Source organism: Zalophus californianus, chromosome 10 (assembly GCF_009762305.2).
Source record: "Zalophus californianus isolate mZalCal1 chromosome 10, mZalCal1.pri.v2, whole genome shotgun sequence".
In the NCBI taxonomy this organism is placed as follows: domain Eukaryota; kingdom Metazoa; phylum Chordata; class Mammalia; order Carnivora; family Otariidae; genus Zalophus; species Zalophus californianus.
Window position 1 is genome coordinate 84,537,719 of NC_045604.1, and position 15,719 is coordinate 84,553,437.

Sequence of the window (15,719 nt, forward strand, 5' to 3'; positions counted from 1 at the left end):
GCACCAAATAGATGCCTTCATTCCTAAATCTTTGTATGTATTTCAGATTAGTTTCTTAGAATCATTTCTCGGCAATGGCCATGGGATGGTTTAATTCCATTTGTGTAGCTATGGAAGATATTGTTTACATATTGAAAACACTTATCTTTTAATTAAAACATGGATTAGCTCCAAGAGAGCAATAGCTCTGTCTGGCATGTTCACAGTTTTTGGGCTAGCATCAACAAGCACACAGTGGAGGCTGACAAAGGAATGCAAAAAGGAAGGCAGCAGGCCCCCAACATATTTTGTTGCTTTGGATAACTTTGTAGAGACAGCAGGCGCTAAAGGGGCTTAGCCTAGGAAAGCAGGTACACAGCAGTTTGAACAATGACAAGAATTACCATTTATTATTATTGTTTTTAAGATTTTATTTATTTGAGCGAGAGCAAGAGTGAGAGAGATCACAGGGGGAGAGGAAGAGGGAGAAGCAGACTCACCGCTGAGCAGGAAGCCTGATGTGGGGCTCAATCCCAGGACGCTGGGATCATAACCTGAGCCAAACGCAGACGCTTAACTGACTGAGCCACCTAGGCGCCCCAAGAACTACCATTTATTATTATGCACCTGTTGTATCTGTTGTGTCATCATTCTTCTGGTGGACTTTTGTATGTGACCTCAGTTAATGTATTTGAATATTAAGATTACTTGTGCAATAAGATCCATGGGGAACCCACTGTTTTTTGTTTTTTTTTTTAAGATTTTATTTATTTTGAGAGAGAGAATGAGAGAGAGAGAGAGCATGAGGGGGGGTTGGGTCAGAGGGAGAAGCAGACTCCCTGCTGAGCAGGGAGCCCGATGCGGGACTCGATCCTGGGACTCCAGGATCATGACCTGAGCCGAAGGCAGTCGCTTAACAACTGAGCCACCCAGGCGCCTGGGAACCCACTGTTATAGGCAAGGCAACAGAAGCTTTGAGAAGGTTAATGACTGAGCCTAGGGTGTGCTGGGTAAGTGCTGAGCCCAAATGCAAACACCTCTCTGATACTAAAGTCTGGATGTTCTTTTCCCAGGAAAGATGTGTGTCCTTTTGTTTCCTAGAGGCAGAGAGAGAGGGTGGTTGGGGCTTACAAAAGGAAGCTAGGGTAGGTTTCCTTAATTAGGTCAACACGAATTGATCAAGCACCTGCTCTGGGGGTGGACTGGACAGTTCCAGGTGCAGGGGATACAATGGAGACCATACACCAACACCTTGCTCTCCTGGAGACCCAAAGTCTAGTGGGGGAACCAGACACTATTCCAGTAATCACACAAGTGCTTGATTACAAACCATGATGAGTGCTTCAAAGAAGTTCAGGGTGCTACCAGAGACTAGCAGGGGAATTTGACTAGGTTCCCCTAGGCTGAGATCAGAATTGAGCTGGGAATTAACTAGATGTGAGTGGCAGGGAGGGCTTTCCAGAATGAGAAAGGAACTTAAGTAAAGACCCTGAGCCTGGAAGGGGGACTGAAAGAAGGCCTGTGTGGCAAAAGCAGAATGCAGGGTGACAGGGCAGCCGGGAGCAAGCAATGGCCTCACGGACCTTGTTAAAGACTGTGGACTTGATCCTGAGGGCAGCAGGGAGCCTTTAAAGGGTTTTAGCTGAGCAGTGGCAGCATCAGATGGGCTATTTAGAAAGATGGATGTGGCCGCAGGTGGGGGACAGATTAGTGACCGGTTGGCAGTGGGAATGGACAGAAGTGGATGCATTTAGTAGACATTTATGGATTAAGAATGACATAGGGGGCGCCTGGGTGGCTCAGTCGTTAAGCATCTGCCTTCAGCTCAGGTCATGATCCTAGGGTCCTGGGATCGAGCCCCGCATCGGGCTCCCTGCACAGTGGGGAGTCTGCTTCTCCCTCTCCCACTCCCGCTGCTTGTGTTCCTGCTCTCACTGTGTTTCTCTCTGTCAAATAAATAAAATCTTAAAAAAAAAAAAAAGAATGACATAAGTGTTATGAGTAATCCTTTCTAAAACAGAGTTTTGTTTGGAGGTAAATATGTTTCTCACCAATATCCATGGATGGAAACATTCACGTTTTCTTTTCAGTATTCTTCATACTAGGAAGAACACTGTGGTTGAAACTCTTGGTTTGTTATTTCCCAGCCCCCTTTTTAACGTTTGATAAGTTTGGTTTCTTAGTCCTTGGGGCTTCTTGACTTGAGCCCTGTCTGCTCTGGGTTCTGTACCAAGCACTAATATAATGAGTGAATACAGCTCCAATCCCTCAGTACAGATTGAAATGATTTCTTGATTAGTTATTAAATTGTTACACTTACAAAGGAACTGCTTAAAAATAAACTGGAGGATTTGTTTCCTTTTCGCTTAAAGGCAACATTTAATATTCGAGCTTCTGCCAGTCTGAACTGGATGAGAATGTTTATACCCAGGCTAATTCAAAATGCTGGAGATATTTCTAAAGGCTCAGTCTTGGCAGCGGCAGCTGAGAATGCAGAGATAAATTAAAAAGTCACAAGACGTGGCTGATGGGGTTCGTCTGTTCATTCACACCCATGACTCACTAGACTTTTGAAGACACTGAATTTTGAAGGGCAACCTAGTGGATGGTGGCGGTGTAATTGGCTGTGCTGAAGCTCCAGTCTTGATGCAATTCAGCTAAATGGACCTACCCTCGGGAATTGAGATGTGGAGAGAAAATGCTTATAGAGATATAGGCATAGGAATAGCACATAAAGCTTACTCACATGACTTAAAGAAAATGAATTTAAATATCTGTTTGAAAATAGCATATTTTCCAGTTTTTCTACAGATACTCTATTACTTGTATGATTAAGAAATAATTTCACTGGGGCACCTGGGTGGCTCAGTTGTTAAGCATCTGCCTTCGGCTCAGGTCATGATCCCGGGCTCCTGGGATGGAGCCCTGTGTCGGGCTCCCTGCTCAGCAGAGTCTGTTTCTCCCTCTCCCTCTGCTGCTCCCCCACCCCACCCCGCCTCTTGTGTGCACTCTCTCAAATAAATAAATGAAATATTTAAAAAAATAATAATTTCATTGAGGGGTGCCCGACTGGCTTAGTCGGTAGAGCAGGCAACTCTTGATCTCAGAGTTGTTAGTTGGGTGTAAAGATTACTTAAAAATATAATCTTTAGGGGCACCTGGGTGTGGGCATCTGCCTTCGACTTGGGTCATGACCCCAGGGTCCTGGGTTGGAGCCCCACATCAGGCTCCCTGCTCAGCGGGAAGCCTGCTTCTCCCTGTTCCTCTGCAGCTCCCCCTGCTTGTGATCTCACTGTCTGTGTCAAATAAATAAATACAGTCTTAAAAAAAAAAAAAGATTTTTATTGAGCACGTACTATGTGCTGGGTGATGGACCTTCATGCCACTGAGAGTAAGGTGTTATTGTCCTGGAGGGAGCTGAGGCCTCCAAGGGCTACAGAGATGTGCTCAGGTCACTCAGTGGGTAAATGATGGTAGGATTCTGGTTCTAGAAGGTGTGCTCTGAGCAACTACGCTCTGCTCTGATGCCCCTGTCACTGGTTTTGTCTTGGTGGTTCCTTTCCCCCATCAGGGCCTCACTTATAAAAAAATAAGCCTTTTATTAAATATCTTCCTTTCCAGGAATCCAGATACTTTACAGGGTCAAAATCTGATAATCCCCATGTTTCTGTCTCAATATAACCAATGTTGTCGCTTCCAGCACCAAATGTTCCCATTTAAAATACTGCCTTCAAGGAGACTTCACTGAATTTACTTTAGTAACACTGTTTAGAAGTCCACAATAAGGCTTAATTATTGCACATTCAAGACTGTCAAATTCTCCCCAATGCCTTGTGGCTTCCAAAAAGCTCAACTTTCCTTAAAATAATGCAGCCCAACGTCTGACACTGTTAAGAAAGGGAGGTAAACTTATCAGACTACTGGCGTTTACCCCTCGAACGTCAACATATATTTCTTTTTAGAAAAAAAAATCTTTCACCATTTGTTCTTCCACTGGGGAGACATGGAGTTACTTTTGTTTATTATTTTTACACTTTTTCTGTGTTCTTCCAATGTTCTATAAGGGCTATGTTTTGTTTTTATAGTGGAAAAATAACCTGATTTTTAAAATTCAGTCCACTAAAGCAGAAGAGAAATAAAAGCTTGGTAACACATATTGTATATCCCCTGCCTTCCTAATTGGAAAGTATGAAACATGACTGTAAGCTCCAATGGATGGTTCTGGGTCAGGATCAGGGACCCCAATTCTTACTGTGGTGCTATGACTTGATGGTTTAGACCGTGGATTTTGAACTCAGATAGACCAGGCTTAGAATCTTGGCAGTTGGTTAAGCGACTGCCTTCGGCTCAGGTCATGATCCCAGAGTCCCGGGATCGAGTCCCACATCGGGCTCCCTGCTCAGTAAGGGAGCCTGCTTCTCCCTCTGACCCTCCCCCCTCTCATGTACTCTCTCTCTCTCATTCTCTCTCTCTCAAATAAATAAATAAATCTTTAAAAAAAAAAAAAAAAAAAAGAATCTTGGCATGCCCATTTACTTAGCTCTGTGATCTTGAGCAAGTTGCTTAGTGTCTCTGAGCCTTAGTTTTCTCATCATTAAAATGGCAATAATGATAGCATCTACCTCCCAGAGTGGCTGGGGAGATTGAATGAGACGATAAATGAACATAATGTTCAGCATTCAATTAATGCAAGTTTCTTGATTAATTATGTGATATTGTTAATATTCTGTTGCAAGTCCCTCCTAGGGACTGCAGAGGCACCTAAGACTTTTGGCCCTGGATCTGAATTAAAAGGTCCTCAGATCTTTATTCTCTTCCTCCCCATCTTCCAATTTATTTAATTTTAATTTGTTAAAGGAAGTAAAACTTAAGTGAACTTCTATGTATGTATACCCTGGCATAACCACCACCCAGATCAAGATAAAGACTGGTCCAGCCCCTCTGCGGGCTCTCTCGTGCCCCCACCAGGTCAGCAGCCCCCAACCCCAAAGCAAACTCTATTTTGACTCCTAAAACCATGGAAGTGTTTTGCTTATTCTCTAACGTTGTATAAATGGACAACACAGGACGAACTTCTTTTTTTTTTTTTTTTTAATTTTTTTATTGTTAGGACGAACTTCTTTGTGCCTGGCTGCTTTTGCTGAGCGTTGTCTGGAAGATTCAGCCAGATTGTTGAGGATAACAGCAGTTTGCTCTTTTTCACTGATGTGTAGAATGCTTTCATATGAATATTATTACATTCTGTATATCCATTCACTTTACTGATGAACACTTGAGTCGTACCCAGTTTTTGGCTATTATGAAAAATGCTGCTATTATGAATGTCCTTGTATATGTTTTCTGGCTCACTTCAGTTACAGACTACCCAGGAGTGGAATTGATGGGTCTGGGAGTATACATAATATTTGATTTTAGAGGATACTGCCAAGTCCTTTTCTAAAATGGTTGCACCATTTCCCATTCGCACTAGTGGTGCCTGAGCTTTCCAGTTGCTCTGCGTCCTTGCTAACACTTGGTATGGTGAGTCTCTTTCATTGAAACCATCCTGGTGGGTGGGTGGATGTGTGCTAGCTATCTCATCATGCCTTTAATTTCCTTGACATCTAACGATGTTGCACACTGTTTTCATGTGATTATCCGCTGTGGGGACACACCATTGTGTTCCTAAACTCAGTTATACTCTTGGGATATCTGATAGCTCCGTTTGCCAGAATGAGATTTAAAAAATGAGCACACATGCTCTGAGAGAGGCTGCAGAGGCTCTCCTAGAACCAACACAGCAGAGTTTGGGGCATGCATTTCAGAGCATCTACACTGACTTCTGCTTACTTTCAAGTTCTTAACTGTGTTTGATAGTGAGCTTGCAAGAGAAATAACTTGCAGATGAGTGACAAGCTATGAATTTTTAAAAATGCTAAGCGAGGGCGCCTGGGTGGCTCAGTTGGTTAAGCGACTGCCTTCGGCTTGGTTCATGATCCTGGAGTGTCTGGATCGAGTCCCGCATCGGGCTCCCTCCTCAGCGGGGAGTCTGCTTCGCCCTCTGACCCTCCCCCCTCTCATGCGCTCTCTCTCTCTTTCTCTCGCTCTCTAATAAATAAATAAATCTTTAAAAAAATAAAATAAAATAAAAAAATAAAAATGCTAAGTGAGCTCTCTAGCAGCATTACCGCTGATATTTCTACAGTCCGGGTAGGAGAAAGAAAGTCACATTAGTTGAGTATCCACTATGTGTCAATCCTTGCACCAGGCACTTTAAATACATTATCCCCTTGGGGCTCCTGGGTGGTGAAATTAGCTGTCAGACTCTTGGTTTCAGCTCAGGTAGTGATCTCAGGGTGGTGAGATCAAGCCCTGCTTGGGGCTCTACGCTGAGCACCAGTGTGCTTAAGACTCGCTCTCTCGGGCGCCTGGGTGGCTCAGTCGTTAAGCGTCGTTAAGCGTCGTTAAGCGTCTGCCTTCGGCTCAGGTCATGATCCCGGGGTCCTGGAATCGAGTCCCCCATCGGGCTCCCTGTTCGGCGGGAAGCCTGCTTCTCCCTCTCTCACTCCCCCTGCTTGTGTTCCTGCTCTCACTATCTCTCTGTCAAATAAATAAATAAAATCTTAAAAAAAAAAAAAAAAAGACTCGCTCTCTCTTGCCCTCTGCCCCTCCCCCTACTCGTGTGCGCTCAGGCACACTCTCTTTTCCTCTCTCTGAAATAGATAAATAAATATTAAAAAAAACTTTTTTCTTAACGATTTTATTTATTTATTTATTTATTTATTTTTAAAGATTTTATTTATTTATTCGACGCAGAGAGAGAGACAGTGAGAGAGGGAACACAAGCAGGGAGAGTGGGAGAGGGAGAAGCAGGCTTCCCGCCGAGCAGAGAGCCCAATGTGGGGCTCAATCCCAGGACCCTGGGATCATGACCTGAGCCGAAGGCAGCCGATTAACGACTGAGCCACCCAGGAGCCCCCCCAAAAACATTTTAAGGGTGTACTTTGGAAGGCCTCAACCAGGAATAAATATAAAACAGGAATCATTTGTTTTCCAAAAAAAATTTTTTTAGAAAGGTATAGGAGGTAAAAAAGGGGCAGAGTTGAGTGAATGAAAGAAACTGGTTTCCATTTTACCCTTAGAAACATCATCACGTTTGGCTTCCAACACCAACAGACAGAGCCTTGGTGTCCCCCTTGGAGACAATGTTAACTTTTGGTATTGAGGAATTTTAAATTTGCATCATCAAAATTTACAGAAAATGTGCCTCACTGTGTTCCACGTGACATTTCTCCCTCTTCCTTCAAACTTGGCAAAAGCATCACGGCTTCGTATATTTTACCAAGTTTATAAATTATCAGATACCTAATCATTCCCCGATTGTTGGGCCTTTAGGTGGTTCCCAAGCTGTTTTTGTGGTAAAACGATGTGTTAGCGAACACCTTTGTCTGCAGGCCTCGTTATGGTATCTTTGAGTATAGAAATGTTCATCTACCAGGCGAGACACACTGAGAGACCATGACCTTGCAGGGGTTAAGAGCATGAATGCAGGAGCCAGACAGCCCACGGTGTGACCTTGGGCAAGCCACATGACCTGTGTACCTCGGTCTCCTTGTCTGTCAGGCTGGGGAAAATCACGGCACTTACATCACTTCATACGTGTAAAGGGCTCAGTCAGTGCCACAGAAGTGTTTGCTTGTATTATTTACCTTGAATCCTAGAAACTGTGCTAACTGGATAACAAATTAATGCTTTAAGGCTTCTTAAGTATATTGCTGACTTGAGAGTGTGAACCAGGCTCCTCTTACTAACTCAGAATGCAGAGCTGTTATGGGTCCATAGCTGTGTGACGGATGGACATTTATTGGAACAACTTCTTCCTATGGTGTGTGCACATCTCTTGGTTCTTATAATTCCCTGTTTATTTTTCTGCTTCCCCCTCTGGACTGCGAGCTCCTTGAGATCAAAGACTATGTCCTAAAAATAATAATAGGTAATATTTACTGAGTGCCTAACTCTGGATCGGACTCAGTGCCAAACACTTTGCAGGCCTTGTCTTGTTTGCTCCTCCCAGCACCATCTAACACCTGGGCCCTCAGGAGACAGGTGCTGAGTGCTGGCTGAGTGACAGAGTGCTCTTTCCCAAACTTGTCACTTCAGAAGGATCACTCAAAGCACAGAGGTGCGGGATGCTGATTCCCAGGATTCACTCCTGGAGATCTGATTCTGAAGGTCTGGAGCAGCTCAGGGGTCTGTCCCAGGTGATCCCTTTATGCTGAGGCCACATCTGGGCAACCCAAATGAGTGGCTGGATGACCCCATGGCCCCTGAATTTCCTGTGTCCCAAGCCTTAGGCAGTTTCTCCCAGCTGTGTGGCGTTCTCAGCCCGGCCACTGACGGGAACAGGAGAGAAGGAGGGTGACCGAGGGGAGGAAACTGTAAGCAAGTCTCATTAGTATGCAGGGCCTTTCTTGTCACACTGCCTTTAATTGAAGCTGAAGGGCTGGCTCATGTCTCTGGGATTTTCCACTCTCCAGCCCTTCCGGAACTGGCTGCGCACCAGCCTGCTGAGGGGGACAAGGACGGTGCAGGGGCACGGAGGCATCTGTCTGTTGGTGTTGGAGGCCAACCATGATGATGTCTCTAAACTAAAATGGAAACCAGCTTCTTTCCTTCAGTCATCGCTACCTGCTTCTCCCCTGCTGCCTCCGCCCTGGCTCCCTCCCTTTACCCACCAGCGGACCTACGTGTGCAAGGCTCTGTTGTGCCAAGACAAGGAAGAAAACCACGAAGGGGAGACTTTAATCTGTTTCTTAACTTTTAGCAAAGTGATCCCTGCACATGGTTCCCACAGTTAAAAGATAGTACCCCCCCCCCCTGCCTTATCTGTGGTTATGAGCATCCACTGGGGGTCTTGGAACCTGTCCCCCGAGGACAAAGGGGGACTGCTGTACAGGATGTACAGAAGGCCATAATGAGCATCATCTTTGTGTCACCCTCTGCTACAGCAATCACTTTGAACTCTTAGCTCTTTCTCTCTGGATACTTTGATTTTAGATATGATAGATATGATTTTTTTAAAGATTTTTAATTTATTTATTTGACAGAGGGAGACAGCAAGAGAGGGAACACAAGCAAGGGGGAGTGGGAGAGGGAGAAGCGGGCTCCCTGCGGAGAAAGGAGCCCGATGCGGGGCTCGATCCCAGGACCCTGGGATCATGACCAGAGCCGAAGGCAGACGCCGAACGACTGAGCCACCCAGGCGCCCCTGATAGATATGATTTTAGACGTTATCTGCTGATTTCCTGCTATGACAGATGAGGACTAGTTCACTTATACTCCATCTCTGCCCTCCCAAAGCAGTTACATTGTTCTTTTCTGTTCCTTTATTAGTTGACTTCGTAATTTCAAGTAATATACTACCATATTTATTTCTTTTTACCTGTTTTTTGGGGGTGGGGGAAATAGTCATACAATAGTGACTGCAAAGTACATATAACTATGAGGCAAACACTTTTAACTACCATCCCAGTTAAGGAAATAGAATACTGTCGACACCTCTCAAGCTTCTCCTCTCCCAGTGAAGCCACTTGCTCTGACTTTTGTGCTAATTGTTCGCTTTGCCTTTTTTTTTTTAAGATTTTATTTTTAAGTCATTTCTACCCCCAACATGGGGCTCGAACTTACAACCCCGAGATCAAGAGTCGCATGCTCTACTCACTGAGCCAGCCAGGCACCTCCTGTTCTCTTGCCTCTCTTCAGAGTTTTTCTCATCTTTAAAGGCACTCCTTGGTATTTAGATTGGCTGGAAATAGAATCGCACTGTACGTATTACACTGTGGCTTCTACCTTTCCTTCAACATTGGGGAGCTAATCTAAGGTGACAGGTGTAGCTGTGGTTTATTCATGTTCACTGCCGTATACTCACCGTTTAAGTAGACCATGATTTATTTATTCAGTCAGCTGTTGATAGACATTTGGGTTGTTTGCAGCTTTCTGCTATCATGGACGTCTTAATCCATGTGGCCCAGAACATGTGTGCAAGCGCTTCCCCAGGGGATGGATGCAGGCGTGCAAACGGCGGGGAGCGTGCATATCCAGTTTCACTTGGTAACGCCACTTTTCTAATGTGGTGACACCAATGGACAGTCCCCACCCCCAAGACTGACCTGACTGGCCAGGGTTGGGCTGGGCATTGAGAATGTTCAAAGCTCCCCAGGTGATTCCATCATGAGGCTCCACGTCCACTGTTATTTCCAGTCCACCAACTCTAGCTAGTGTTTTTTCAATTTGGAGGAGCGGTCCTAGCATCCCTTTCTCAAGATTTTTGTGTAATCATCTGGAAGAGATAATTAAGGGCTTTTTTCCCAGGCGAAGCCGAAGTGCAGGGGTGGCTAAGAGAGGTTATCAAGGCCTGGGCAGTAATTGGGTGATACTGGGACTAAGGTGAGTTCTTCCTTTGGGCAGGGCTGAGGAACAGGAAACCCAAGGGCTGGATTCTTCCCAGCAGCCAACCCTTCCTTCCCTCTCTGGCTTTTGGTAGCCTTTAGCGTCTGTCAGCCAGCTGTAGGCCAGAGAGTCACTCAAACTGCTTCGATTTTGAGACATTGAGGGGAACTCTAGGCTCTTCTGAACTGCTGTGAGGGTCTTTATGGTCATGTTTTTTTAAAGGGACTCCAACCCTAGTTTGGGTTTCTCAACTGTGGCTGAACAGTAGCAACATATGGGAACTCTGACTACCTGGGCCTCAGACCAATTAGATCAGAATGTCTTGGGTGAGACAGGCACTAATAGGCTTCAGACGTGGCCCGGGTGATTCTTAAATGCAGCCAGGGTGGAGAAGCCAGTGGCAGTGGATCAAACTCTAACTTGTATCCATCATCACCTGGGGGGGCTTATTAAAAACATGAACTGGCTGGGCTCCACTGTCTCTGATTCTTTAGGTCTGGGGTGGAGCAGCGGATTTGCATTTCTAACAGGTTCCCAGTGATTCTGGGAACGTTGCTGCTCCCCTTAACCCTGCCTAGAGCACCATCTTGCCCCTGAGGTTTCCCTGCATACCTCCCTGTCCGGACCCAGAGCAGCCCTGTACTGAGCTGTTCCATCAGGTGGAGCAGACCTCCTCCCAACTCTGTATTATGTGGTCAACTCTGGTAGCTTAAAATCGACTACGGAAATTGGCAAATGCTACAAGTCGGGAATCTGTCATGCCCACTCAGTTGCTAAACATTCCCATCCGGATCACATCATGGATTAGCAGGATCCTGGGAAAGCACCTACAGAGGTGTAGCGCATCCTTGGCTTTGAAGGTTCGTCGTCGTCAACAGGATCTAGACACACATAGGGTATTCACGGTGGTTACCCATAGAACTTCCATATTATATGGACAAAAAAGGTGTGTACACTCAAAACAATTCTTTAAAATTTCCGGGGACCACAGGTTCTAAGTATTAAAAATACTTTTTCTGGTTTGAGTTATTAATACAGTCAGTAGTAATTCATAAAGCCAAATAAATACACTATAGCTTTTGATAGTTATTAAACATAGAAAGGAGACTCTGGGGGACAAACTGCCTCCTTGTTTGGCACCTGGGGATTTTTCCCACACTTGGCAATGCCAGGACTGGGAGAGTTAGGAAAGGGGATCACATATAAACCCCACCGACTGCAAGTCCACACCGTCACAGCTGTGGATTTGGAGTGGGACTTTTTTTGAACAAACCATGACCAAATACCCTTATAAAGTCTTTGTGTAGCCCCAGCTTGAAGACTGCTGTACTAGCTTAGGCTGCTGAAAGCTTTTCAGTCCACTTCCAACAGCAAGTAACTGTGTTGCACATCGTGGTGTCCCCGCCTCACTCCACGCTTGGGCCTTACACGGTAACAACATCCTTTCTGCTAGAACACTGCTCTCCATGTGTGACCAGAGCCCGTGATCTTACTCAGAAGAACCTTCAGGCATTAATGTCCAGGACACGCACTTGAGCACTAGAAGCAGACTTACTAAAAACGAGTGGGTCTTTCTTGGGGGCGCCTGGGTGGCTCAGTTGGTTAAGCGACCAACTCTTGATTTCAGCTAAGGTCATGATCTTGGGTTCTGAGATCAAGCCCTGCTTTGGGCTCCGTGCTCAGCACAGAGTCTGCTTGAGATTCTCGATTCTCTCCCTCTCCCTCCCTGCCCTGCCCCCCACTTGCACGAGCGCATGCTTTCTAATAAATGAGTAAAATCTTAAAAAAAATTTTTTCTAATGAGAGGGTCTTTGTAAAAGGATCCCCGCCCCACCCTGGGGGACTGGGTTTCCCTATTTTTCTAGCAGAGGGGCTTTTCCCTATTGGGACAATTTCCCTTATAAGTTGTGCAGTCCTGTGTTCTGCCAACTTTCCTGTTTGGCCGATGCAGGAAATCCCCCGGATCACATTCTTTTCCAGACCATGAAAGACTAGAAAAGATTCCCTTTTGACCTTGTATTCACCCCAGTGTTATCCTGAGTTTTTAATTTTGGGTGGGTGGGGGGAGCAAGGTGAGTGGTGACAGATTGGGCAGAGTCAAGAGCCTGGAATCTGTCATCATCTTCAGCAAAACTTCCTTTCTTCAGTCCCCCGACCTGCAAAGCACACTTTTGACCTTCTACTGAACTAAATTAAGAATGGCTGTGATGGACTTTGAAGGCATTATGCTAAGTAAAACAAGTCAGGTAGAGAAAGACAAGTACTGTATGACCTCATTTATATGTGGAATCTAAACAAAAAACAAAACCCAAACTCACAGGAAGAGAGATCAGACTTGTGGTTCCCAGGGACGATATAAACTTCCCAGTTACATGATAAATCAGAACTAGGACCCTAATGTACAACATGATGGCTACAGCTCTATGATGCCTAGGAAAGTTGGGAAGAGAGTAGGTCCCAAGTGTTGTCATCACAAGACTTTCCTTTTTTTCTTTTCTTGTTATTGGATCTGTATGAGAAGATGGGGGTCAGCTGAACCTATTATAGTAACTGTTTCACCATATACGTAAATCAAACCATCGTGCTATCTGACTTAAACTTAGTGGTGTATGTCGATTACTTTTCAATAAAACTGGGGGAAAAAAGAATGGCCACAAACATTACATGGTTTTGAAGCTTTAGATTCCTTCCTTGAAGCACAATGGCCCTGTGTTCTTCCCCGGTGGATCCGTGGTGCCAGAACCATAGCGGGTTCTCAGTGGGTTTCGGTGTCATGGACCTCCACACATCAAAGTTTGCTGTTTGCAAAATGACAAGTCTGTCTAGGTATGTAAATCGATTCCGACTTTCTCTTTCATTTCTTTGCAGTGAAATGCAAAATGGAGGATGAGGAGGAGGTTGCACCTAAGACTCCACCACCTTAACCACTGGTGGGATCTTTTCCCTTCGGAGCTTCGATAACCCTACGTGAGGAAAATGTACAAATTATGCTTCCTCTTTGTTGATTTTTTTTAACGACTAGATTTGGTACATGTGAACAGAATCTTTTCTGCACAAGATAGGATTTGTTGCAAACATGCTTTAGTGCATATAGTTTATCCTACGAGAGTACGAATCTAAACTTTCTGCATTATCTCCAAATTTTATTTTTTATCCATTATTATTTCTTCGGTGCTTCAGGTATATTCTTCTACACCAACTGCAGTTAAAATGTACAACAAGCTCTAGTTCCAAGAGATGTTGAAGCGCTTTAGATACCAGTTTCCCACTTTGGCTGCTTAAATTTAAGTCCCAAACCTCTGCCGTGGGTTTTAAGTTTATCTGGTGAGTATTCTTTTCATAAAAAAAAGACATACTGCCTACGACCATTTCCAAAGGAGACGGACTCTTTTAACCCTGACTGCAAACCCAACAAGCTGAGACACTTAAACCCAGACAAAGGACTTTGGTTATCAAGTCCCCAAAGTACCATAGAAAGTTCCTCATTTGCTGGGTAAGCTAACTTATTACCCTCATTTGTTCTGCGGTTTGCTGTTAACCAGGATTCCCCCATTCAAAATGCCACAGACTTAGCCTCCAGGCAAATCCAAAAGCCTCATAGTTATTCTGGGTGGTTTTGACAAGCTACCACACATCTTAAGTAAATAGTAAAGCCTTTATTTTTGTGTTAAGAACAGCATTTTGAAAATAAAACCTATCTGCCCATGCTTTACAACCTTTAAATTTGTAATATTTATATACAGTCATTTATGGTACACATTGATTGTCTTGAAATTTCTTTCACGATTTTTTTTTAATAAGTATGCAACAGTCAGCCAGGGGAGGATAAAGGTACATTATAAAACACACATTAATACATTTAATAAATATATATTATCTATCAAAAATGAGCTTTAGCTCTTTATCAATTAATAAAAAGCACCTGCTGAGAACTCTTGTAAGCTGGTATAATCATTGCATCATTGGATTATAAAAGCCACAACGCTCCCTTTCAGTTTGGGGTTTAACTCAGCACTGGCCGACCTGGAAGACCACTCCAAGTTTATCCTTGTTCGGTGGGCCCTGATGGAATCTGTGCTAAAAGCACGGGATCCCCAGATTTTTCCAGTTTGCCAATTCTCTGAGCTGATTCCCTCGCTCCCCACCCTCCATATCCAGTGGAGAAATCCAGGATAGAATGACCATTTTCTATTAAAAGGGGGGACAAGCGTGGCTGTTATAGTCCCAGAGTGATTTTAATAACCAGACACAGAAAGATTTGTGCTTACAATTAGGTATTTTGATCACAGATGCTCTCCTTCAGGTCATTTTCCCTCAACAAGTGTTGTTTACATAAACAGAGGTGCCACTTGATTTTGTATTTAAAGTTTGCTCCGTGGGGGCAACTGGCAGCCACAGTCTCTTGGCAAAGAGGTCTCTTTGTACCCTTTAGGTGGAGTCATTAGAAAGATACCAGTTCTCTGCTCTCACTCCCCACCTCTGCCCCATTGGGAGGGCATCCAGCCCACTCTCAACCTTAAACCCAAAATAAAACAAAACCCAGAAGTGCAATAACGTATCAGAGATTTAAAAAGAAAGGGAGGGAGAAAAGGTCTCATTAAGTGAGGTTTCCCATGGCTCAAACCTGGTTCCGTTTTTATGTCGGTGAAACGTGACTTTCCCCCTGTAGCCATTTACGCTGTGCTCACCTTATATGCCCGGACCACCAAGAACTGAGAGAGAAAACGATCAGGTCAATTGCTCCCTTCTGCAAGGGGTGGGAGGGGGGACTCTTGCAGAATCACTGATGGGATCAGAGCGCTCCAAAGGACTCCAGAGAGCGGGGTGGGGGGGGGGGGCGGGTAAGCAACCATTTCCTGGCACGAGAATGTGTATTGCTGTCGTTTTTCATCGGACTAGACCGAGGTGTTTGGAGATTTCTGTATTTTCACAATGCTGGGTCTGCATGCAGCCACCACCCCCATCCCCACCCCAGGTCCTAGCTTCTTTCCCTCCCTCTCTTCCCCAATACGCCCGGTTTCCAGTCCACCAATGACGCTCCTTGAACAGAGGATTGGAATCTGATTCTCTAGAAGCAAGCACATGCTCTGGGCAGGGGTGGGGCTGTTTCCCAAAGGTCTGGTAGGGGTGGCATTCTGGTCCCATGCTTTTTCCTCCTCATGCGTGGCAACACAAGGAAATGCACTAGTTGGAAGGAAAACTGGGAGGAAGGCCACATAGGGAGGGCCAAATTGGCTTGTTTACCCTGTTGCTCTGCAAGGTTGCAGGGGGGAGGGGGGATCGTGGCGAGGACGGGACACAGCAGAGACTAG

At 45.0% G+C, this 15,719-nt stretch overlaps 1 protein-coding gene across 3 annotated transcripts in view; it reads left to right on the forward strand.

Moving 5' to 3' along the window:
- IQCK (IQ motif containing K) overlaps positions 1 to 15,372 on the forward strand; it is a 122,814-nt gene extending 107,442 nt beyond the window's left edge. For 2 of the 3 annotated variants that reach the window (XM_027610288.2, XM_027610285.2), the window contains one exon: positions 13,276 to 15,372. In XM_027610288.2, coding sequence (XP_027466089.1) covers positions 13,276 to 13,331 — 56 coding nt within the window. In that variant the 3' untranslated portion in view covers positions 13,332 to 15,372. The remainder of the gene's footprint in view (positions 1 to 13,275) is intronic. The other variant, XR_003522934.2, reaches the window with a different exon arrangement.
- The last annotated feature ends 347 nt before the right edge of the window (positions 15,373 to 15,719 follow it).